Consider the following 26,555-nt stretch of genomic DNA (forward strand, 5'->3'; position numbering starts at 1 on the left):
TGTTCAGGGTTTGTAGCCACAAGCCAATCTATCATATTTAGAGCTTTAATTACTTTGTTTTTATATTAGATTTATAAATTGCTGAAGTAATTTTTTTTTTTTGATCTTTTTCGTTTTTTATCGGTACCAGGGATCGAACTCACGACTGCCTGCTTGCAAGGCAGGCGCTTATGCCGCTGAGCTAAATCCCCAGCGGCCCCCCTCCCCCTTTTTTTAAAGACAGGGTCTTGCTGTATAGCCCACACTGGCCGTAAGCTCACAGCCGTCCTGCTTGCCTCATAGTCTCCCAAGTGTTGGGATTATGGGCATGTACCACCATTTAAAGCGTCGGCTTTTATATTTGAAGATATGGATGCTTAGGTTAAATTGTCTTCAGTCTCTCACCAGAAAATAGCTGATATTGTCAAACCTGCTAGCATAGATCATCATCTGCATGTAAGATAGAAATCACACATGGATTAGTTCAGCTGTGCTGGCCAACATCTATAAGGCAGGTCTGCAGTAGTCATTACCAGTGTCCTACTTCTTCCCTAGGGCCCACTTGGGAGAGCCATTAATATGTTACCAATTGGTTAAGGTCTCTTCTGCTTCATTTATATAGAAATTGCACGTAGACAAAGTGTAACTCCTTTAGTGTTAACAGTTCTGAGCTTTGAATGGCAGTGGCTATCAGCTGTTGGTGTTAGCACCCCTCCTTCTTTGGAGCCACCAGCTACTGGCAAGCCTCAGGAACTATTTCAGGAGAAAATGACTTACCAATTCTGTGTTGTTTTCTCACTCGAGGTTACCCTCAATGTTACCACTCCCTGCTTCTGGCCACTTTGGTCATCGTTGATTGGTAAGGTTTATATTTAGATGTTCCCCTAAAGCCTTCTGGGATCATATTATTGGGACTTTAGGGAAGTGATTGTATCATGTGAGCACTATACTTATTGGTGGATTAGTCCTTTAATGATGTTATAGCTAAGTGGCTGGTGGGGCCTGGCCTGAAGAGGTAGGTCATTGGAGGTGTGGTCTGGAAGAGTGTATCTTCCTTCCCTGGGTCCTTCTTTCATTCTCTGCTTTCTGGTTGCCATGAAGTAAGCAACTTGCTTCCACCAGACCCCTTTATCATTCCTCCATACCTTGGAGCAAGCCAACTATGGACCAGAAACATGAGGCAAAATAAATCTCTCCTCCTTGTAAGTTGCATCTGGTGGATATTATTTCCCAGTGGTGAGGAAAGTGACTAAGACATCAGCTTTTCCTGAACTAGCTCAGCATGCTGTTCTCAAGATAGAAATCATGAATAGACAAAAATATACCATCTGAAAGTGGAATATTTGTTTAGACTTGTGTTGCAGCATAAGGGAGAATGGTACATGCACTGACCTGCTAAGGACTTTGGAGAAGTTGCTTACATAGAAGAAATAGAAAAGTCTTCTGTTGAGTCAAGGGAATGGGAGGGGTTTCTTGGAGACCTCATTGAGGATGGCTACAGGAAAAGGTAGTCTGTCCAGGGAGGCTGTTGGGGTAGGGAATTTCATGTAGTATGGTCCTCTGACTGAATTCTGCTACAGATAAAGTAAAAGTAAATACCTCCTGGAGACCCCATGGGTTCCTGTTGTAGTCGCAGTTGACTGCAAGGCATTTAGGGTAGCTACAGAAAAAAAGAAAGGAAAAAATTAAAAGTACCTCTTGTAGGGGTGTTGGGGCCTTTGCTGTGTCATTGACATCTCTCTGGCCTCAACATATAGTACCCCTTGCCAGTCTAGCTTTAAGAATGCAATTTTTAAAAATTTTATGTCAAAATTTTAATATTTCTACACTTAGTAGCAGCTCTTAACCATTCACTCAAGACAACTGTAATACTTGAGACTCTTTTAGCCAATTTAAGTAGCATATTTGAAGAGTTTGTACTTACGTGCATACTTGTTGATTTGTTTTTTAGATATAAACTTGATTTCCTGCTATGGAAATATATAGAAGATATATATTCGGGTTTTTTTTTTTTTTTTTTTCCTTTCTTTCTTTTTCGTTTTCGTAGGTACCGGGGATCGAACTCATGACCGCACACACTTGCAAGGCAGGTGCTTATGCCGCTGAGCAAATCTCCAGCCCCTTTTTTTTGGTTTCTTAATCGTACCCTTTTTACCTCATTTTAAATCTTTGATCTTCTTACACAGATTTATTATAGTTTTATTTATTAAAGTTATTACAGTATTTAGTTTTATCATCATGCCCACTTAAGCTATTTATAGCTATTAGCTGGTAAAGCACAAATACTTTCCTAAACCACTTTTGATATTCTCTGAAAATGTGTTACTTTCTCTTTAAAAAAAAAAAAAATCTATTTAACACTCATTCCAGTTGACACTTTTAGGCCTGTTACAGATTCGGTTAGAAGAGTCCTGTCTTTTTGAACTTTCCATGCTTTAGTTTGACTGTCTCATGCTTTCTGCTTGGTGCACAATTGTCTTCCCTGCTCTTCCTTTACCCTGAATGTGGAGAGTCTTTTCACCTTTTTCCTAGGGATCACCTGTTTTCTGTTTGTCTTTTTTGTAGATCTTCTTTTACTATAGTCTCCAGTAGTTTTCTACGAAAAAGTGTTTAGCAGGTAAACCTTTTGAGACTTTCTGTGTCTCTTTGTGTAACCTCGATTAATTGGGCTCATACGTTAGGATTGGAAATCATCCTCCTTTTGGCCTAGCTGGCATGGGCAGCTATTAGAAAATGCAATAGACTAAAGAAAATGGGTAGATTAAGCACCCAAAGTTTCTGTGTTAACAGTCTTGAAAGGTGAAAGTCTAGATTTAAGTCTGGTCAATTTGGTTTCTAGTGAAGGCCCTCTATTGGTTTACATACACCATCTCTTGCTATATCCTCTGCTGTCCTTTCCTCAGAATATATGTACAGAAAGAGCAAGCTCTCTGATGTCTCTTACAAAAACACTAATCCTGTCAAATCAAGCCTCATTCTATGCCTTAATTAACCTTAAATACTTCTTTACTACAAATACAAGGCACACTGGGACTAGACCAACATACAAATTTTGAGAAGGTAACCTTCAGTCCATAACCCTGCCTTTAGAATTGTTTAGGTATTGTTCCATTATCTTTTTTTATTGTGGAAAACTTATGCTATATATCGTGAAATTTTGTGTCTTAATCTATTTTTAATTGTACAGTTCTGTGATATTAAATACATTCATAATGTTGTGCAGCCATTACCACCTTCCATCTGTATAACTTATCATCTTGTAGAACTGAAGTGCTGTATACCCATTAAACCATAACTCTCCGTTCCACCTCTTTTTCTCTCCCTTGGGCTTTTGGCAACCATCATTCTTTCTGATTTTGACTATTTTAAGTACTAGTCCCATTTTGTCTGTTTTGGGATATGTTCCAAGACCCTTTATGGAATTCCAGAAACCTCAGATAGTACTGATTCCTATTTATACCATGTTTTTTCCTATGCATACATACTCAGGATAAGCTGTAACTTATAAATTAGACACAGTAAGAGATTAACAGCAATAATAAAATAGTTATACTGTAATAAAAGTTGTATGTCATATGTCTCTCTCTTTTTTTTTTTTTGATTTGGTACCGGGGATCGAACTCACGACTGCCTGCTTGCAAGCAGGTGCTTATGTTGCTGAGCTAAATCCCCAGCCCCTGTCATATGTCTCTTATAAAAACTGTCTTTTTTTGTGTGTATTCACCTCTTTTTCTTGACCATAAGCACCAGAAAACAGAGGAGACACACTGAAATTAAAAGGAGACCACTGGACTTGTACTGAAGTTGCCATTCTTCTTGATCATAAACAACAGAAACTAGAGAAAACAAAACTGAGATTAAGAGGGAACCACTGGACTTTATACTGAACAAAATTATAGTCTCTGTCAAAAGACATTTTTGTTGTTTTGTGATGAGCTTATTTCATTTAGCATGCCCTTAGGGTTTATCCATGTAGTAGCATATGCCAAAATTTCCTTCCTTCTTTAGGCTGAATAACAGTTCATTGTATGTATGTACCATGTTTTGTTTATCTGTTATGCTGTTGATAATTGGGTTGTTCTGTGTTTTAGCTCTGGTATGTAATGGGTGAACATGAGTGTATAAATACCTTGCTGAGACTCTGCTTCAGTTGTTTTTGTTGTTGTTGTTGTTTGTTTGTTTTAAAGTATAGAACCAGAAGTATAATTACAAGGTCAGAACTGTGCCATTTTACACTCTTGCCAACACAGCACAGGGTTCTACTTTTTCTACATTCTTGCAGATACTTATTTTCTGTTTTTTTTTTTTTTTTTTTTTTTTTTTTTTGTCTTTTTCCTTTTTATCGGTACCAGGGATCAAACTCACGACTGCCTGCTTTCAAGGCAGGCGCTTATGCCGCTGAGCCAAACCCTCAGCCCCTTTGTTTTGTTTTTAATAGTAGCTATCCTAATGCACATGAGGTTGATGTATCATTATCATTATTGTTACTTAATTCTGGGAATAGAACCTAAGGCTTTGTATATATGAGACAGGTGCTTTATCACTAAACTCAGTTTTCAGCCCTTCATTTTCCTTTTGTTTTTGAAAAATCTGGCACTATTTAAATTTTTGATCCTTTATAGAAGTTCTGTGTGTTGAGGGTTGTGATATTTCTGGTGATGTTTCTTGGTGTGGGTCTATTTCAGGAATTCTTTAAGAAGTTGTTTCTCTGAGATTCTCCCCTCTGTTCTTGTTCTCCTTTTTAACCTTCTGTTATGGTTTGTGTCTGGCTGTGCACCCAAAACCAAATGTGGTCTTGGGCACAGGCTTGTTAGAGGCAGCTGAATCTAGAGTTTGTGATTGGTTCATTGTCTAGTGCTGGGATTGGGGGTGTGAGAGCTACAACAGGCAGGTAGCCTACATACTATGTAAGAGAGCAGAAGAGGCCTGCTGCTTTCCTTGTTTGTTGTTTTTGCTGTTTGCTGCTGCCATGAACAGTGGCCCTTCTACCATGTGGCACTCTGCTTTGGCGTGTACCAAGTATGTATTGAAACCAGGTGTCGGGTATTTTGTCTCAGCAACGAAAAAGTAACTAAGACACCTTCCAACTTTCTATGTAGTTCTAATTTCTGCTGTGAAGTTTTAAATTTTTCATGAGCTATTTTTCTTCTGGACATTTTGAAATAGTGTCATCTGTAATGGATAGATTATCTTCTCTCAGGTTATTATTATTTTTCATGCTCTCTAGTTTTGTACAGTTTTCATTTCATTTTTATTCTTGTATTTTGTTTTGCTGCTTTTCATGATGCTTTCTTGAGGTGTTTGGTATTCTTGATTTTTTAATTCATACTTAAAAGTCAGGAAAAAAGTGAGAGATACATAACACAAAATTGAATCATGTGATATTGACATTCTTTCCCAGTTTTATCCACAATAAAAAAGAGGCAGTGAGGATGCCTCATTGTCTATGAACATAAGTATATTCTATCTTTTATGGTGGTTAGGGTAAAGTGTCACCTTGAGGGACTTTGGACTATGTTCAGGGAACTGGGGGAACACACTTCTGGGTGTGTCTGAATTGTTAATGGAGGTGTGGCCTTGAAGTCTGTGTGTGGTCCTTCTTCCTTGTCTGTCTGGTACTATTCCACTGATATGCTTCCCATCCACCATAAGCAAAACATCTTTACTTTGTCATGTCCTTCCACCATGATGTTTCTGCCTTGGAGCCAGCCAGTCATGGACTGAATTCCCCTACCATGAGCCAAATTAAACCTCCCTTCAAATTGTGGGTGTCAGTTATGTTCCAGTGATTTTTTTTTTTTTAACTCACTTCTAAATAATATCCTTTGTTTTAAAAAACAACAACAACAACAACAAAAAACAAGATTTCTTGGAGAAATGGCTGCAACACTGCTGTTTCAGGAGAAAAGAAAATTAGGAGACATCACATCTGTTGTGATATGAGATCCGGAATTGAAGGGAAGGGGTATTGCTATAAAGAATGTTATAGAGCAGTTGGCAGAATTGGAGTATAAACTATATAATCCCCATTCAACAATTTATATGTCAAATTTTTAATTTTGTCATGTGTTCTATGGTTGTGGAAGAGAATACCTTGTTCTTAGGAAAGGCACTGAAGAACTTGAGTATAAACAGATCGAGAATATGACTCCAGGGTAGATAGTATGCTTAGAGTTCATGAGGCCCTATCTCCAGCCTCTAACACCACAAATAAAGGTAAAGGCCTGTGCTAGTACAGATATTTGAGTGGGTGCATGGAGATACATGGGGTGGAGGTGGGAAGGTGAAAATGACACAGTGATAACAGCTGCTGAGTCTTGGTAAAGACTTTGAGGGAGTTTTTTTTTTGTACTGATCTTGAAATTATTCTGCCAGTTTAAAGAATTTTTAAGGTTGAAGCAAAAGTTGCTGATAGCAAGCTTTAGTCTTGGTTAGAGCTCATTGGCGTGCACAGTATAGCAGGTTGCCTAGTGTTATTTGTTACACTCATAAGGCAGTTTCAGTCTTCAGTTTGTATAGCAAAGGTCTTGCTTACTGGCCAGAAGGAGAGCCCATAAGGGAAATGTGCCTGCTGTGGTGCACAGTGTGATGTATTTGTGTTTGAGTATTCATTCTTCAGTTTTCACAGTCCTCGTGTGCATAGTGTGGCAAGCCCGACTGTATCTGTGCTGTCCTAGGGTCTCCCAGTTCAGAGAATGATCCTTTTATTTGTTTTTTGTTTTTTGTTTTGAGACATCTCTCTGTGTAGTTCAAATTGGCCTTGAACTCACTTATGTAGCCCAGGCTGACCTCGAACTCATGGTGATCCTCTTACCTTGGCTTCCCAAGTGCTTGAATTACAGACCAAACCTAGCAGAACAGCATCTTTTTAGCATGTGGTTATTTGCTGGTTGTAGGAACGGCAGGAAATGCGATTTAAGGATCTAAATGTTCATTGAATGATTTTAACAGTATTGCTATTTCTGTTCCTTTTTAGCAACCTTTTAACTTTATTCTTTTCTAGGTCATTGTGGACTGTGACTTCAACTTGCCCTTTTACTCCAGTTTTAGACCTCATTTCAGTATATGTTTATTATTCATTCTTTACCCAGAAGTCCCAGTCCTGTGCTTGCACTCCTCTCCATTCTTTCGTCTTGTTTTTCATATTCTTAGACCTTAGAATAACACGGGTTCTTAGCATAACAGTATAATCCCATTGTTGCTCTTTATTGGTTTAGGTGAAAAAAACCAGATCAAACCAAAACTGTATGCAATTAAACAGACCCCTTTCTAGACAGAGTAGATTATGTTTTCATGTACTTGCTAGAGTTTAGGTGAGCCTTGGATTCCCAATGTTCTGAGCACATTTGATAGTCATGTTTTCTTTTGGTGTCATGGATGGAGTGCAGGAATGGGGCTGGCTTCACTCTGTTGTAACATGCTTCTGGGAGCCTGTGATTAGACCATCCTGCAAGCGGGTGATTGTGGGTATTGTGAAAAATCATTGTATATGTTCAGAAAAGCACTTCAATGGCAATATGATTTTATTTTTAGAATTAAATATTCTTTTTATTTTCATCTAGGTTTGTTACTATTTTTGTTCATTTTGTTTGATTCTCTTATTTGAGAGGAGGTATTGAGTTGGTAACAATATAGTTTATGGAAGAAAGGCATTACATAAACAGTATTTTTTGTAGGTGCCTTGTAGACTGCATTCTTAAGAGGTTTTCAAATGAGTATTGTATCTACTGTTTTCTGTAGTATTTTCTGTAATATTAATATGCGAAGTGCCTTGGAAGGTAATTTATATTCCCTTCATGTGCAACATACGATTAAATAGATGTTAGAGACTGAATTTGGCTGTCACTAGTACTTCAGTGAACTTAAATATTTTACTCAGAGTTCCTGGTAAAAGTTACAGTTGTTAAAGCTCTTACCTAGGGGACATGAAAAAGTATGGATAAGAATATTATTGATGTTTTCTTTTTATAAAGAATGAATCTTTTTCTCCATTCAACTACTAGTGCTATTTTGTCTGTATTTAGTTTAGGGGGTTATTGTTTAGTGCCAGATAAAAGCTTGGGTAGAATGATGACAGTTCCTTTTTTTTCTGTGTTCACATTTTTAAAAAAGTCTCAGTTAACTAAAACTTTTTGTAGTTCCCTGGGTCTCAGGATCCTGATAAAAAGGTATCTTTTTACTGTAGCTTTCATCAGAACAAAAAAGAACATACCTAATTATCTGCTTTTTTTTTTTCCTTTTAATAGGCGAACTTATTTTAAATCACATCCCACTTTATTCCTGCTAATCTGCCAATGTGGTAAATTGGAAGATAACGGTCACCAGGATAACCTGTAATGGGCAAGGAGCCACAGAGAAGAAAATATTTCTTTTAATTTTTAACCTTGGTTTGAAAGGTAAGACCATTAAATTATCAGGAGTTCTTTTCTATGAATTACACCAGGAGAAGCTGCAGTCTCTCGTGAGATCTTGGAGCCCAGGTAAAACAGGTTTAGAGCAATTTCAAGATAGGAACAGTGTTTTACTGTGCTGGTTGTAGGAAATTAGACAGCAGCCTTTGTGGTCTGCTTTTGGTTTATCTAGTCTACAGAACTGAAAGGAACCCAAAAAATTCTTAGTTTTCAGGAGGAATTGAGCTGAGCACTAAGGACCAGCAGGACCTAGCAAGCTGAAGTAGCTGCATAGAGAAAGAATGTGAATAGAGACCTGTGACCCAGCCACCACTTCCACAGTTAGGTTATTTGATGTTGTGTGTGTGTGTGTGTTGTTGTGGTGGTTGTTGTTTTACATCAACCAAAGAACATTTGGCTTCTACCTAGTTACCTGTCTTCTCTTCAGTTCTTATTGCTATACTCTGAAACACTTTGCTGGAACTTTTTATTAAAGATCAGAGATTGTTTCAGAAGCCTGGGCTTTTTTTTTTTTTCCTTGATACTGGGGATTGAACTCATGACCTTGCGTTTGCCAAGCAGGCACTTAAGCTGCTGAGCTAAACCCCCAGCCCCAAAGATCAGAGATTGTGCTGGCATATTTGACTTTTTGCTTGGTTGGCATTTAATAGGAAGTCACGTAGTGGTGTCTTTTAGGGGAGTCACAAAAACGCTTAATCTAGATGTATTTTGAGGAGAGGATAGGCATAAAACCATTTGATCATCTACCTTTGTCAACTGGTGCTTACCCTAGGACTTGATGTTTTAGTTACTTCTTGCTTCCTTTTCTTCTTGATCAGTTTTTGCCTCTACCCTCATTAGTAATCTTTGCAGCTCTTTTTCTTTTCATTTCCACTGCTGTGTGGCTAGACCACGCTTTCTTACCTTAGCAGAGCCTATAGTAGTTTCGTTATGAGGGTCTCTCCTAATCCTGAGCATCTAGAATACTGCTTTGTATATGACCTCTTAGGCACCCAAGAATGGTCCTTTTCAACCTTAGGAGGCCCCCTTTGCACTTAGACAGTGGTGCTCTAAGTGTTGCCCTGATATTTGGGTTCTAGTATGAATCTGCCAGTTTTTTCTAGCTGTTACCATTTTATTCTCCTGCAAGGATCTTAAGTGGGAAGTTCTCTCCATGTTTTCAATCTCCCTTTTCCCATTTGTCTCATTCAGTTTTCTTATTCTGTGTAGTATTTAATTCCACATCTTCTAGTATTCAACTTTCCTCTTACCCTTTTTTTGTCAGATATTTCTGGATTATTTTATGTCCTTTGCTATCATTTCCTTGTTAACTCAGAATATTTCATTAAGTTATTTTAGGATTTGCTTTTTTGCTTTAAATTTTAAGTATTTGGTAAACAAGAAATTTTGAATTTTACTTTATACCTTAATTACTTTTCACATAATAGGAATCACTAATGGGTTGGTAGTAAGTTCTAAAATTTCAGGCTCCCTTCCCAGGATATTTTGAGACTTTCTGTCTCTCTTTCTCCCCTTCCAACTCCCTCTCTCTGTCTCCCATTTTTTTCTTTGTTAACAGAGAGCTTTGGCACCTTAGAGAACAATTCTTAACCCTTAGCTCTTCTTTTTTGTTCTTTTACTTGTCTCTGCTCATCAGCATGCCTTGCCATATTACAATGAGGAAGCTCTTCTTAAAAGAAGTTACTCAGGGCTGTGGATTTAGCTCGGTAACGCAAGTGTCTGCCTGGCAAGTGCGAGGTCGTGAGTTTAATCCCTGGTACCAAAAACAAACAAACAAACAAAAAAAAAGCAAGAAAAAACAAAAAAAACGAAGCAAAAAAGAAAAGTTACTCAGATGTTTCCAGGAGTCCCAGAATCAGTGCCAGATGGGTAGGAAGAATTCCTAGAATGGAGCATCACTAGAGGTATAGATTAAACCTGTGTTGCAAAGGGCCAGATAGGAAATATCTTGGTAGTTTGATTTTTTTTTTTTTTTTTTTTGGTATGGGGGACTGAACTCACGATCGTGCGCTTGCAAGGCAGGTGCTTATGCCACTGAACTAAACCCTCAGCCCAATATTTTAGATTTTGTAGATAAAAGGGGTGATATGAAGATAAGGGGAACAAATTTTCACAGGCTATTATTGATGAGATTCAAAATTCAACAATTGGTTGGAGTGTTCTACAATACAGATCTGTAAACAAAGAGATGCAGTTCTTTTCCAAGAGGGATAAAATTTCACCTAATCAATATTTAAAGTTATAGTTACTCTGCTCTGTCTTTAAAATTTATTGCAAGTCTTTTACGCAGATAAGACATCCACATTTTGTTATAGGTCCCTAAGCATAGATAACTTCAGGTGAGTATGTTCATTCCTTTGGGAGCTTGTATAGAGTTCTGCATTTTGTTTTGTTTAGGGTTTTATCATGCACTTTAAGCTGGCCTTGAACTCACTGTGTAGCTCTGACTGGCCTCAAACTCAACAATCCTGCCTCAGCCTCCCAAGTGCTGTTATTACATGTGTGTGCCACCACGCTCAACCTAAACTTTTTATATTTGCTATGTAGCATGTTTAATACACTGTGAATTAATCACTTCCAGTTGAAGGTTAGATAAAAACTCCTGTTGAACAACTAGATGAAGTTTGAAACAGGGAAATTTTCTTTGGGCATTATATTAGTGGCTGGAAAATGCTAAGTAACTGTACATTGAGCTGAGAAAATACATCTACAGTAAGTCCCCACCTTAAGTTCTGTTTTGGGAGAATGTTTAAAAGTCAGATTTCATTATCTTACACAGTACACTTGTGAAAATTTGAAACTTAAATGTTCGTAAGTCAGCAACTTACTATACTGCAAATTTATATAAGAGTGGGAAATCTCACTTCTTTAACTTCTGATAGCATTCAAAGTATGTGGCACAGTTTAACTCTTTTTACAATCTGAACAAGTTAGTTTTTGAAATGATATTACTGTAGTGTAGGGTATGAATTTCAGCAGTGTTGTATTTTTTTGTACTTTAAGATTGAATGCAGTAAAAAATACGAATACCATGTGAAGGTGAATTTTCATACCTCTCCAGTGTTCAGTAATTGTGCTAAAAAATTGCAGTCAAGGCACTGTAGAAGCCATCAAGCTCCTGTGTGATGGTAGAGCAAATCAAAAGCTAATGGTAAAGTCCACAAAAGTGAATGTTCAGTGTTGACACCATTGGTTCAATACAGTGTGGTGGATTAAAAAGTCTTCCCAAGTACCTGCTGATAAATAATAGAATAGCTATAAGCTTTAAACATCTTACATTTTTACCAGTTTTGTAAAAAATCTGCCCAACTCATCCTTTTTTGGTTCTATACATAATTCTGCTAGTCAGTTGTAGCATATCATACTAAATTTAGCTTTAGGTTGTCTTATCTCAGTTTCTTTGAAAGTGTTCAACTATAGTTGTTTTGTGAGGAATAGGCTCAAGTTATGTCATGCCTTTACAACAAAAATAACAGTCCTGTTTCATCTTTTGCGTCTCTGGCTCTTACGTGGGACTGCTACCTCTGTCTTTTATTTATTCCTACATTTCCAGCTCATATGCAGCTATTTCTAATCTGTTCTACTTCTAACTACAAAGAAAAAGTTTCGCTCTTACCTGTGGAAAGTTCTTTTTTCCTGCATCTTCTAACATGTAGCACAACCCCCCCCCCAATAAAATAAGTACTAAAGTATGTATGCTCTGTTTAATTATTTCCTAAATCTCTGATTTATTTGTAAAGTTCTCGTCAGTTGCATTCAGTATTCCATCAGCTCCATCATCATCTTGGATGCATCCTTTTCTGAATCCCTATCCTTTTGCCATGCTCTGGGCTATTTTGTTTTTGACCTTCTCTATAGCTGGTAAGGTTTCCTCTCACTATTGTTCCGGGAGTTGTCTTTGCTTCTCCATGTCAGATCCCTGGTTTCTTGTATTTTTGCCTTATTTTGGTAAATCATGTACTCAATAGAGTCCTGAGAAAATTTGAATAAATCTTGCGGACCTTCCTTGTCTGAAAGTGTTTTTTTCTAGGATTGTTTTTGGAGGAATTTGGTGTCATTCTGATTTTCTGTCCTGTGAGTGTTCTTGTTTATGTGGGATTTTCTTCCCTCATTAGAAAAGTTTAGATACTATCTTTCTGCTGGCATGGAATTTCACGTGGTGCTCAAGAAAACTTGTCTTTGTGATGGTGATGACCGATGCTAAGGAGAGCCACATTTGTTAAATTCTGGAAAATTTTCTTTTTACTTTTTTGGCGGGGAGGTTGTCATTAGAATATAGTCTTATAAAACTTTTAATTAAACATTTGACTTCCCAAATGGTTTCTATTAGGGTTTTTCTTTCTTCACAAATTTTTTGGTGGTTTTCTTGGAAGATCATTCCGTTTTCTTTATCCCTTATAGTATTGTTGTTTTATTTTTTCCATATACTTAGTAGAATATTATGTAGTGCTCAACTCACCTAAGCCTCTGGAAGATTCTGTAATCCTTTCCATTTCACTATTGAGGCTCCACATCATCCCAGATGTAGCTGTGTATTGTACCTTTTATATCCTATGGACTTGGAGAAGTAGCATAGAAATAATTTATTTTACCTTCTCAACAAAAGTTTCTGCTCTCAAGTTTGGTCAGGGCATCTCTCGCTGAAAGGGCTTGTTTGTGGCTGCGGTTTTCATTTTTAGCAAGTTCTTGCTATGTTACTCATAAATAGTCTTTACTTTCACCCACTGGTTCTCATTTTATCCTTGTGTGCTATATATGATACATTTTCTCTTATACATAATAGTATAAAAGAACTTTAACATGTTCAAAGCTAATTACTTTGTCTTGCAAGAGATGAGTCTTCTAGAGTCACCCTGGTTGTCTCTTTGTGATAGATACCATACCATTTGCCAGTTTTCTTAAGTTTCTCTTGGAACAGGAAATGGTATTGCCTGATATGTTATTATCCAGTATGTGAATTACCTAGGATGGGCTACAATGGGATTAATACCTTTGTTTTAGATATGGTTCACTTAATGCCACGTTGCAAGTTTTTATCTAAAATGAACTTTATATTTATCTATATTCAGGAAATTTTTCCTGGTCTCATGATGTGAGAGATGATTTGAATATTAAATCTGTCTTCTAATATTAGCTGTCCTGACGGACTGTGTGTTTGCTGTGCATTTTGATAAGCCTGCAGCATCCTGTGGTTCAATACCAGTAGAATGACTGGTCATAAGAACAGAATTCCTCCGGAACTACCATCCAAGCTCTTCAGGTTGAGCTGCCCAGCCACCTTGTTTGTGGAATGATTCCTCATCCTGTGTTTATAATTATGCAGTTCCCTTCAGGACTTTGTTTCCAAAGCCTTTAGATTATAGGCTTGTCCCTATGGTTGCTTTCTGTAGACTTGAGTGTATGTGCAGGCCAAACTCTGGCTGAGTTGTACTCTTAGTTGTGGCTGGTTGGAGTCAGGTTGGTGTGATTCAAAGACTGCACACTTTGGAGCTCTTTAGACCTGAATTTGAGTCCTGGTCTAAAAATTGGAAGCCTAGCCAGACTTGGTAGCACATATCTGTAATCCCAACATTTGGGAAGCTGAGACAGGAGGACTGCATGAGTTTGAGGCTAGTCTGGGTTACATAATGAGTTCAAGGCCAACCTGAACTAGGTAGTGAGATCCTGTCTAAAAGAAAATAAACTGGAAGCCCAGAGTCTGATACTATGTACGTGATAATTTGTAGCCACTGTTAATCATGTTTTCGCTTTTAATAGAAAGTGGCAATGTCAAGACTTAATGTTACTGTGGGATAACTAAAGGAGACTGAAGATTATTTTTCATAATGAGCTTTAGAGACCATAGGAACTATTGAGCTGTCATGTTCTGCACTCAACTTTTATTCTCAAGCAACTTCACCAGCTCACGATTTGTCTTAAATTTGCTTATGGATTAGGTTGCATCCTGTTCAGCTGTCACGTTACTTTCTGTAGGTCAACATTTCTTTACTATTTTAGCCTAGGGACTTTGAGATAGCCCAAGTAATTAATGCTTCTATATTAGCTCATCACAGTTTGTTAGGCAAGGAAGATTGACAATAACCAGTCAAGGTAAGAAAAGGAGAAGAAGATTTTTAAAAGATTTTTGACTCAATTGAGCATGGTAGCACATGCCTGTAATTGGGAGGCTGAGGTAGGAGGATCTCCGTTAGTTTGAGACCAGCTTGGGCTTCACAGTGAGTTTAAAGACCAGCCTGAATTACAGAGCAAGATCTTTTTCTTTTCCTAATATTGTCTTCTCTTACCAGACTGGTGATGATTCCAAAATACATTTGAGAATTAGCTCATTCATTTTTGTTCTTCTTTTATTGGATGGTACTCAAACCCAGGACCTTATTCTACCACTGAGCTAAACCCCTGTACTTTCAATAGGTCATTCATAACCTGATACTAGCTTATTAACCATTTTTTGAAAGCATTGCGGTATGCACTAGAATTATTCTTGATTAAGAAAGGCTTTTTTCTTTGGCCATCTTGTCTATAACTGACATGAATAATAAGGTGACTGCTGTTACATGCTTAAAAGTTGGGTGATTCACAAACTGCGTGTCATTTGGCTTTACATTGTGAAACTTGGTGAGTTGGAATTTCTAAGTCTTTCTTCCATCTCAAGGTAGTATATAGCATTCTCTTTCTAGCTGGGTAGTTTCATATCATTTCTCATTTGCTCAGGAACATTTTCTGTACAGTTGCAGAGACTTGTGAACTTTTTTTGTGTTGTTGCAAATAAGAGCTGTGCTAATTATAATTGTTTCTTCTTGTACTTCAGTTGTGTGTCATTTTCTTTGTAATGTTTGATTGATACTGATTCTCAGGGTCCTGCCTGTTTTCAGAGATTTGGAAACTCTAGGATTCTTTAGAATGGAAAATGCCCGTTTATATATTCTATAGGAATTTACTGATTTGACTTTGGCATCCTCTCTTACCTATATTCACATACTCTTCGCTGTGCACACACACCACACACATAATAGACAACTAGATTCAGCTAGATTTCCTTGCTTTTGTTCCTCTCATATTTAACAAAGCTTTCAGCAAAAACTTGATTACCATTATGTCATCCCTATTACTTGCCTTTTCCTTTCAACTCCTCAGTTTTCACTTCAAAACAAACAAACATACATCAAAAAAACTTCTTATTTGTAGTATAATTTTCATGCTTTGCATATACTTTGACTGAAGTCTTTGAAATTGTGGAAAGTAGGGACAGATTTATGCGCAGTCATGTGCTATATAACAGTTTCCATCAGTGACAAATTGTGTATACAACAGTGGTTCCAGAAGATCATACTGCCTAGGGATACTGTCTTATATAGGCATATGCTCTGATGGTCACACAGCAAAATTACCTCATAAAATGCTTCAGACGCATCCCCATGGGAGGGGTGTGCAATCATAAATTCATGCTTTTTGTAATAAGCATTTGTAGAGGGACATATACTGAACTTGGCTAAATATGAACTAGTTGACAGAGGTAAGTCTGAGTTTTTCTTGGTTGACAGTTGACTTTTTGTTTCTTTTGTTAGAGAGATGGAGTCTGTTGCCTAGCCTGGCACTGAACTTCTGTACTCAAGAGAGCCTCTTTTCTCAGCCTCCTGATTACTGAGACTATGCATGTGCACTAACATGCCTAGCTTTGACTTTTTAGTAAAAAGTGAAGTGGATAGTAAGATTGTACCTTCTGCCTTACTTTTAACATCTTACAGTATATTCGTACTGTGGTACTGTAGACATTTGCTTTTTGAGTGTTGTGTCAGCCTCTCTATCTTCTTTTTTTCTCCCCCTTTGAGACCATTTCTTGCTATGCAGCCCAGGATGGCCTTGAATTCCCTCTGTAGCCCAGGATGGCTTGAGACTCACAGTGATCCTCCTGTCTCAGGCTCCCAAGTACTGGGATTACAGGTGTGTGCTTTCCACCATGAATTTCCTGAAGCTCCTGGGTTTTCCTCCTCTCTACTTTTATGCAGATTCTGGGATACTTTTCTGCTTCTTCTTAAACCCTGTCATCTTTTGAGGTTTCGCTTAAGGTTCATGTATGATAAGGTCTTTCCTGGCTAGGTTCTCCATGGAAATTTCTTGTTCTGGACCAGGTTTAGAGTCTGTACTTCCTTTTTCTGTGCTTTCCTGTTGTCTATTTTTATTATGTTTGTTAAGGTAATAGAGACCATTTATCTTATTACTTTGGTACTTTCATCTGCAGTACAAATTAATGCTTTTAAGGTACTAAAGTACCTGTTGATTAGTATAGCACAAATATATAGAGTTGAATCTTTACAGTGTGCTAGTGGGGCAGAAGCAGCTGCTTCTATTTTTGTACTATTTATATTTCATACATTTAGATAATTGCAACTATTTAAACTACAAATACCTTATGGACATTTATTACAAGTCTAGAATATGATACCAGATACATACTCTGGATTTGCATTCTTATGTTTCCAGTGGGACTGGTTATGAAATGATTTAGGTAGATTTGACTTCACAGGTATGTGACCTGTGCAATCTCATAGGGCCCTATGTTCGGAAGCACTTGCTTTAATGCTTTGCTGTTGCTATTTTAAAATTATTACTTTTTTTTTCTTCAAATCTTTGAACATTTTTGCACTGGGTCCAGCCAATCCTGGATTCTGCTTTTTCTACATTTGGTGGAGTATAGACAGAGGGCTTAGCAGAATACTGTTTTTTCCTACTCAGATAGAAAATTGCTAAGTTAGGCTGAGTCAGTACATGTGATTGAGAATTTGAACTTCAAATTAGTTAAAGTTCTTAATTGTCGTTCCTACAGTTCACTGTTTCTAATAGTGTATCTTTAGCAGATAGTACTAAAAGTGTTTGTGATCTCTTTTTTCCTCTGGGTTCCTATTATTATACTATGCTGTACCTCTCTGTCTTGTTGGGAAGAAAACTGTTAATATTTTGTCCAGAGAGAGTTGTTGAAGTGACATAGTTACATGTTTGTAGTAATAAGTTTTACCTGGTTATACACTTATTTGAATATTATGTATTACAATTTGTGAAGATGTAAATTCACAAATATGATTTAAACTTGCAACATCAACAGCATCAAAATCTTAGGCTACAGCTCTGCTTTACTGAGTCAGGATCTGAGACGTGTTTTAACAAGACCCCGAGATGGCTCCGATGCCCATGAAAGTTGAGAAACACTCCTTTAAGCTCCCTGGTTGTGATGTTGAGTGTTTGCTGTGTAGCAACTGCTGTTTTCTGGTTGCCTGTAGGTTCTTGTTGCTTAGCCAGCAAACATGCAACCAGTTTATTTTGTGAGGATACCGAGGCTTACAGGAGTGATGTTAGCTTTCTCAGAGCCTCAGGGCTAGCCCCAGTGGAGGTGACAGTAAAATCCAAATCTGCTTACGTGTTGAATAGTCCTGAAAAGATTTTGGAAGACATGGTTATTTGATGAAAACAAGTGGTTTGTACTTGGTTCCCGTGAACCATAGTTGGACAACTCCTGTTGAATGTAGTAGTAGAATTCCATTAGGGGTTACTTGACAGTTCCTATGGATGGGCTAGTATTCTTGTCAAATCTCTTGCCAAATGGTTTACCCACATTTCAGTCCAGTCAGTGGTAGGGGTGTCCTCTTTCTCCCAAAGGCATTATCACTGTTTGAATGCTTTGTAGAAGATCATGGCCCTGATGGGAAGGCTTTGGTACTTTGATGGTATTTTAATGATTTCAGAGGATCTTTAATTAAAACACTTGATCTGAGATGAATAAATTTAGTCACAATTTATTTTGTGTTTATGACAGTATTCACTTGTCCTAAGTTATAGGAAAGATAATAGTTGAACTCCCTATTTAGCTCTCTTTTAATCTCAGGCCTTTTGGGAGAAGACTGATTTTGAAGAAAGATGGAGGTTTGTTTGGTTTTACCACTGTTTGTCTCACTGATAGATTTACTATAAGAAATTTTCTTCTTCTTTAAATCCTGTTTAACTACAGTCTAGGGTGTGAATAAAATACATTTATGTTTACTAAAAACTAGTTGTTGAAGTACTTAGTCCTTTTAGTTTTTCTTTGAGTCTTAAGAGTATTTACATTTTTATTTATTTATTTTTAAATGTGAAGGTCACACTTTGTTTTTTCAATAAGATTTTATTAGTGCATTTTAGATAAATATAATGATCACATTCATTGTAATTTGCACCTTACATGATATAACTTATTTTTTCCCATTCCCCAACTTCCCACCAACCCTTCTTCCCCTTCCCATTTACAAAAGCTTTGTTTCCATTTTTCCTTTTTTTTTTTTTTAAACTTTTGTCTTCTTTCCTGTGATGTTTTTTAATACAATGGAATGCTACTCTACCATAAAGAAGGATAAACTTGAGACATTTCTAGGTAAATGGATGCACCTTGAGACCATACTGTTAAATAAAATAAATAGGATTTATGTGTAAACACCATTGTTTCGGGTGCTGGGGATTTGGCTCAGTGGCATAAGCACCTGCCTTGCAAGCAGGCGTACTGATAAAAATGAAAAAGACAAAAAAAAAAAAAATACCATTGTTTCTCTGGTGTGAGAAACTGAAAGTGTAAATAAGTGTAAATACCAAAATATATAAAAGGTATTGTAAATAGGATGAAAATGTTCAAATGGGAAGGGGAACTAGGGACAGGGGAAATAGTTACATTTTTAAAAGGATACCATTTTACCTTTGTGCAGGCAATTGTACTTACTTCTACTTTCAAGGGCACAGATAGAGGCAAGGCAGTTTGCAGTTTGGCTAGCTGGTAACATGCCAAAAAAAAAACCACACACACACACACACACACATAAGACAGTTACAGTAAATCTGTGTGCACTTTTAAATACATTTGCCATGCTGAGTCTCTGTCTCCACCCTCCCCCTTATTTTGCACTTTATTCATTCATTGAGTTTTCTCATATAAGAGAAACCATGTGATATTTAAGTGTGTGTTTGATTTGTTACTTAACATTATGTTCTCAAGGTGCACCCATTTTCTTACAAGTGACTCATGTTTATCCTGTTGTGTCTAACAAGAAACAATGTGTTTGTCCATATTTTTCATGTCATCTTTGATTTCCTTTTTTAAGAGCACTGTAGTAGATCTCATTGTGGAAGTCTTTCACTTGATTGGTTAACCAGTTAATCAAATTCCTAAGAATTTCAATCTTTTTCATGCTATTGTGAAAGATACTGGTTCCCCAATCTCTCTCTCTCTGTGAGTTTATTGGTGGGATACAGGAACACTTGCTTTTTGAGTATTGATATCGTATCCTGTTATGTTACTGAATTTGGTTATCAAAAGTAAGACTTGGTGAGGAGTCTTTCTGGTGGAAATTTTGGAGCCTTCTGAAAATAATGATAATTTTAACTTCTTCCTTTCCTATTCATGTCCATTTTCTTTCTCTTGTTTAATTGCTCTGGCTAATTTTTCTAGAACTATATTGAATAGGTATGGTGATATCAGCCATCCTTATCTTGCTCCTGATTTTAGAGGGACAGCTTTCGGCTTCTGTCCATTTAGTATGATGTTGTCTTTTATCAGATTGAGATAAAGATCTTTTATACCTATTTTCTTCAAGGTTTTTATCATGAATAGATGGTAAAGTGTCAAAAGACACTTGACAAAGTGCCTTTTCTGATTCTATTCAAATGACCATGTGTTTTTTGTCCTTCTATTTATGTGATGTATAAGGATTACTGATTTATGTATGTTGAACCATTCTTTCAGCCCTGGAATGAATCTTGTTTGGTCACATCATATGATCTTTGTGATGATTTGCTGCATTCTGTTTGCCAGTATCTTATTGAAGATCTTTTCATCTATGTCCCTAAATAGACTGGCCTATAGTTTTCTTTTTGGTTGGGTCCTTTTGTGGTTTTGGAATTGGTAGTGTTTGTGTCCAGGAATGACTTTGGGAGTACTGCTTTCTTTTTGGTTTCATTAAGGAGTTTGAGGAGTATTGGAGTTAGATCATCACTAAAGTTCTTGCAGAATTCACCAGTGAATCCATTGGAACCTAGGTTTTTTTTTTTTTTAAATTGGTCCCGGAGATCGAACTCACAACCACACACTTGCAAGGCAGGTGCTTATGCTGCTGAGCTAAATCCCCAGCCCCTCTAGATTATTTTTTAATATCATTGACTGATCTTGGATTGTTCAGGATTTTTGTATTTTCTTGGTTCAGTTTTGATAGTTTTTTTTTTTTTGGTCTTTTTCCTTTTTATCGGTACCGGGGATCGAACTCACGACCGCCTGCTTGCAAGGCAGGTGCTTATGCCACTGAGCTAAATCCCCAGCCCCCCAGTTTTGATAGTTCACATGTATCTAAGAATCTATCCGTCTCTTTTGACTTTTCCATTGTATTAGAGTCAGTTTGTAAAGATGTTATCAGTGATCTTTTGGATTTCAGCAGAATCTATTGTGATTTCACCTTTTTCGTTTCTAATTGCATGGATTTGCGGCTTTTCTTATTTTAGTAATACTTACTGAAAGTTTGTATATTTTGTTTATTCTCCCAAAGAACTACCTCTTCAATTCATTACTTTCTGATTTTTATTGTTGTTTTCATTTCAGTTTCATTTATTTATGCTCTGGTCTTTATAATTTGCTTCTTCATACAAGCTTTGGATTTTAATTGTTCTTTTTTTCCCCCCAGGACCTTGAAGTGTATCATTAAGTTAATTTATCTGAGCTTGCTCTGTTTTTCTGATGTGAGAATTGACTGCTATAAATTTTCCACTTAGGACTGCTTTCATTGTGTCCCATTTGTTCTGGTATATAGTACTTGCATTATTGTTCAATTCTAGGAAGTATCTATAATTTCTTTAGTGACACATTGATTTTCAAGAAGGTATTTAATTTCCATGTGTTTTTGTAGTTTCTTTTGCCATTGATTTCTAGTTTCATTGCATTATGATTTGGTAATATGCATGGATGGGGTAGTTTCATTTCTTTTGCATTTACTTAAGCATGCTTTATGGGCTAGTATGTGATCTGTTTGGAGAAAGTCCCATGTGCTGTTGAGAAGAATGGGTGGAACACTGTGGATGTCTAATATGTAAGTAGCCTTTCTTGTTTCTTTTTTGGCTTGGAGTCTATTTTGTTTGAAATTAGGACAGTTACTTCTGCTTTTTCTTGGTTCCTGTTGCGTAGAATATTGTTTTCCATCTTTTGATATTTAATTTGTAATTTTTTGCATTAAATGTGTTTCTTGTATATTGTATCATTGATTTTTGTTTCTTGATCCATTCTGCTAATCTGTCTGTGTCTTTTGATCAAAGAATTGAGACCATTCACATTGAGAGTTGTTACTAATAGGTATTGAGTTGTTCCGATCACTGTGTTATTTTCCTGTTGCTCATTTCTTTATTTTTCATTTTGTTAACGATTCATGCTGCCAAGTATATTATTCTTTTCGACTTATTGGCATTGTTGGCTTCATTATTTCTAAGGTATCATTGAGAATTTTTGTAAAATTCATGGTGGTCATGAATTTCTTGGTGCTTCTGTCGTGGAAATACCTTATTTCTCTGTCAATTTTGAAGGAAAGTTTTGCAGGATATCTTAAGTCAGGGTTGAAAGTTGTTATCTTAGGGCATGAAACACTTCGCTGCAAGCTCTTCTGGCTTTTATTTAGGGTTTGCATTGAGAAGTCTGCTGTAAGTCTAATAGATTTGCATATAGATGTGATGTGTTAGTTGTTTTGTTTTTGTTTTTCCTTTTTTGCTGTGTAATTCAGGCTGGCCTTCAACTTCAACTGTGGAGCCCAGGCTGGCCTTGAACTTGTAGTTGATCCTCCTGCCTCAACCTCCCTAATGCTGGGATTACGGGCATACATGACTGCACCCAGCTTATGTTCCCTTTTAATGGCCTTGAAGATTTTGTCTCTGTGATAGACTGTGGTACTTTGAGTATAATGTGGCACAGTGGGTTCTCTTTTCATCATGTCTATTTGAGGTTTTGTATGTCTCTTAACTTGTCTGTACATTTATTTCTTTCTGTACATTTGGGAAGTTTTCCGCCCTTACTTCTGTGAACAGGTTTCATGTCATTTGTGTTGTCTTCTGATTTTTTTCACTTATTCCAGTTACTCTTTCATTAGTCTTGTGTCATCTTACAGCTGTTGGATCCATTTTTATGTTTTCTTGTTGTTAAGATGTCTTTGAAGGCTTTTGGTATCTTAATTCTGAATTTTGTCCTCACATTGGTTGCTTCTGCTGCCCATACCTTCGATTTTTAATCTCTTGGATTTCTGATTGAAACTTTTTCATGAAGTCTACTTCTTTGCTAAACTGATCATTTATGTTTTGTATTGTTATTTAGCTCATCTAGTTTTTTATCAGCGCTATCTTAAAACTTGTGGGTCCTTTTGTTATTACTTCCATTATATAGTTAAATCTCCTGTGATCTCACTTAGTACCTCTTTGATCTATTTTCTAACCTCTGTTAGCCTTTTTTGTAACTCAGTCGATCGTGTCTTGTGGTATTATCTCCCTTGATTCCTACTGAATGGGCTTTAGGGGTAGTGGGGCGTTAGGAAGTCATAAAATGATTCTGTTGCCTTGTCTGCTCTTATTTCTACTGTTTTTATGTTACTTTTATTTTGTCTTATTCTAGGGTTTATGAAAGCTTATAGTGTAAAAACTTTGTCAGTGTAGAGATCTCTTTTGTGGATTTTGTTCATTTATAATTTGGGTTTCTCATATGAGATTAAACCATACAACATTTAAGCTTGGGTATCGTGATTTATTTCAGTTAGTTAGCATTATGGTCTCAAGGTGCTTCCATTTGCTTACAAATAACTCAAGCTTGTCTTTTTTATGGCAGAGTGGTACTCCACTGTGTGCACCACATTTTTATCTGCTCATCTGACATAGAAGTCACTTTCAAGATTTAGCTGTTACGAATTGTGCTACTGTAAACATGGGGATGTATGAATCACTATAATATGATGTTCTTAACTGTTTGGGGGAGAAACCTAGATGTGGAATAGCTGAGCCTCATGGAATTTCTAGTTTTAACTTTTTGAGGAATCTCTGTACTGGTTTCCCTAGTGATTGTACTGAAATTCAAATTATGGAAAATTAATGTGTGCAACTGAAACTTTATAAAATACTCTCTGCATTTTGTTTAGACCAGCATGTTTTGGAAATTCGATCTTCATTCATCATCCCACATAGACACACTTCTAGAAAGAGAAGATGTAACACTGAAGGAGTTAATGGATGAGGAAGATGTTTTACAGGAATGTAAAGCTCAGAACCGCAAACTTATAGAGTTTCTGTTAAAAGCAGAATGTCTGGAAGATTTAGTCTCATTCATTATAGAAGAACCACCTCAAGACATGGATGAAAAGATCAGATACAAGTAAGAAAATTCAATCTTCTCTGTAGGGTGGGACAAAGTGAAGTGGGAATAGACGATGCTAGTCCTTGCTAAGACTTAGACTGCCCTAGGGTCCCTGTAACTGCTGACAGAATGTTAAGATGTTCAAGAGTGACAGTCTCAGTGGGGCATGTAGTCTGTTTGAGAATTAAGTCCAACAAATCACAGGAGTCTAAAAGTGACTTCTGCATTTCAGTCGGAATGTTTTGTGGGAAGCCTGCATATTTTAAATAGTGATAACCAGTTTCTTTAAAATAGTAACACCCTTTAGATATCTTCACCACTTTACCGATAGGAAGATGTTATGTGATTGCCCAAGATAGCACTGCATACCTGACTTGGAGCTTGGGTTGTGAAGAGTTTTTTTTTTGTTGTTGTTGTTTTGTTTTTTTGTACTAGGGATTGAACTCACGATCTTGCACTTTCCAGGCAGGCTCTTACCTTGCTGAGCTAAATCCTGGCCTATGAAGAGCATTTTTGATACAGTAACTAACTTCTGTTACTTGAAAAACATTAAAGCATGTGTCTTGGAAAACTTTAGTGAAGCTATATTTAAACAGGTGACACCATGCATAATTATTGCAGATATATCTATTCATTACTAATTTAATATGCTTACAAACAGAATGACACAGTACAATGAGAATCTTTTATCACCATCACTTATAACACTTTTTTTGTATGTACTCCTAGAAGCCCTTTGTTGTGATTGCTCTATTGGTATGTTAAGTGTCAGTTGTTTGGTTAGTTCTCCATATCTAACTGTTGAAATAGCTGATATACCTGCCCCCTCATCAAGAAAATAGAACAACTTCTGAACAAAAGTTTGTTGATGCATTAAGTATACTTAATGGAATAGAAGAATCATGGCCTTTTAATTGTTTTTCCTTTCTCCTTCCTCCCCTGTCTCTTTTTAGATTTCTTTTTTTTTCTCTTGGGAAGAATTATGCTGTCAAGGAATTAATATTTGTTAATACCTTCAGATTACCGTTAGCTTGCATGTTCAAGGGTGCCATAGTCTCTGCTAGCCCTTAATATCGATGCCTTAGGAAAGAAGGAAGAAAGAAATTTGACCATAAATATACTAACATGTTTCTATTCTCCAAAGATAAGATACCCCGCTGCTTTGGAATTCCATCCACAGTGAAGTAGCATATGTATGAGTGCATGAGTCTAGCCATCTGGAACGGGTATATACATCCTGTTGTGCGGAATCTGAGAACTTGGGCAAACGACTTACTTTTCCTCATGTGCTGAATGAAGCCAAGAGTTCTGTAACTGGGAAAGAGTAGATAGGTATACTTAATGTGAAGTGCTTGTTTTATCAAGAAGAAATGACCCCCCCCATAGCCCCCTCCCCCTATTATGACACATGATGCATTCTGCATGTTTGGCAGTTATGTTGTTTATTAGTGTTTTTGTGCTGCCCTGAGTGCATAGCATCTGAGACTTCTGGACGGCAACTTTTGGAAGGGTCATGATTTGAGTTGGACTGAGAAGTATTCTGCATCTAGCCCAGGTAGAGTCACCAGCAGAATGTAAACTACCTTGGATGACCTGAATACCTAATTAGCACAGAGACATTTTTCAGATGGAATTTGAAGCCTTTTCAGGATTAAGATTGACCATAGTCATTCAAAAACATTAAAGATTTTATAGTTTTGAGATGATGGCGTAGTGGCTATATTGGGGTGAATCAGGGTGAAAAATAAACCCATAGTTTATCAGTTAAGTCCTCTGGAGAAAATAGGAAATGAGAGGTACTGCTGAAGGTGGTGGGATGGGAAGAGGGAATTTAGGAAAAGGTCTTATTAGAAGGCCCCATTTGTCAGAGCCATGCAGGAAATGAGGGGGCACCATGTGGGTACTTGGTGGGTACTTCAAGCCAGAGGAAAGAGCAAGTGTAGAAGCCTTCAGTTTTTGCCTTGGAACAACAGAACAGCCAGAGAAAAGTCAGCCTCATGAATGGAGGAAAACAGGAGACAGGACCAGGGATGAGGTCAGAGTGGCTCAGAACAGGTCACACAGGGCCTGGTTGGCTCAGTTAGGACCTTCTCAGGATGAAGTAGTAAGTCGTCAGAGGATTTTGTGGGGGGAGGATACCAGCAGTTGAACTGAGGGCCTCAGGCTTGCCAGGCAGGAACTATGCCACTGACCTGTATCCACACCCCCATCAGAGGGTTTTGAGCAGTGGGTAACTTTGCCTGGCTTTGTTTTTCAAGGTCATTTGATCTGTTCTAGGGCTCTCAACATGAAGGGTGGGAGGAGAAATGTCTGCAGTGAGTGTTAGTGAAAAAGAAGAGTTGAGTGGCCTGACAGATGACAGATGTGTTAGATGAAGTTAGAAAGGGTATGGCCTAAGAGAGGAATTGGTCAAGAATGAGTGCCAGGGTTTGGCCTGAGCAGTTGAGGGGTACAGTGGCTTTATAGCACTAAGGATAGATGCCAGAGAAAGATCAGGTGTTTGGCTTTGGCTCTGTCCATTTTGAGATTTCTGATTGGTGTCAAATGGAGATGAGAAATAGCAGAAGGTAGATAGGGGCACGTGATGCCTTTAGGCGGGGTGAGATCACTTCCAGAGAGTTTAGTCAGGTGACATCTGGAAGCAAAGGTCTCAGAGGCTGGAGAGCTGTGACTGGACAGTGTTCCATACAGGGATTGAGGACTGGCCAGAGTTAAAAGCACAGCCAGGAGGTGTTGCCACCTTGAAAGTCACAGAAGACAGGCTTCAGGGATGAGAATGGGACAGT

The 26,555-nt window shown here is 37.4% G+C and overlaps 1 protein-coding gene across 14 annotated transcripts in view; it reads left to right on the top strand.

The window, feature by feature from the left end:
* The window catches only part of Ppp6r3 (protein phosphatase 6 regulatory subunit 3), a 142,695-nt gene that overhangs the window by 41,323 nt on the left and 74,817 nt on the right, over positions 1-26,555 (top strand). For all 14 annotated transcript variants that reach the window (XM_023564425.2, XM_063227646.1, XM_063227647.1 and 11 more), the window contains exons 2-3: positions 8,226-8,375; positions 23,555-23,787. In XM_023564425.2, the coding sequence (XP_023420193.2) occupies positions 23,561-23,787 (227 nt within the window). In that variant the 5' untranslated portion in view covers positions 8,226-8,375; positions 23,555-23,560. The remainder of the gene's footprint in view (positions 1-8,225; positions 8,376-23,554; positions 23,788-26,555) is intronic.

Source organism: Cavia porcellus, unplaced genomic scaffold, assembly GCF_034190915.1.
Source record: "Cavia porcellus strain 051 isolate PalLab524CR breed Dunkin Hartley unplaced genomic scaffold, mCavPor4.1 scaffold_17, whole genome shotgun sequence".
Taxonomy (NCBI): Eukaryota; Metazoa; Chordata; class Mammalia; order Rodentia; family Caviidae; genus Cavia; species Cavia porcellus.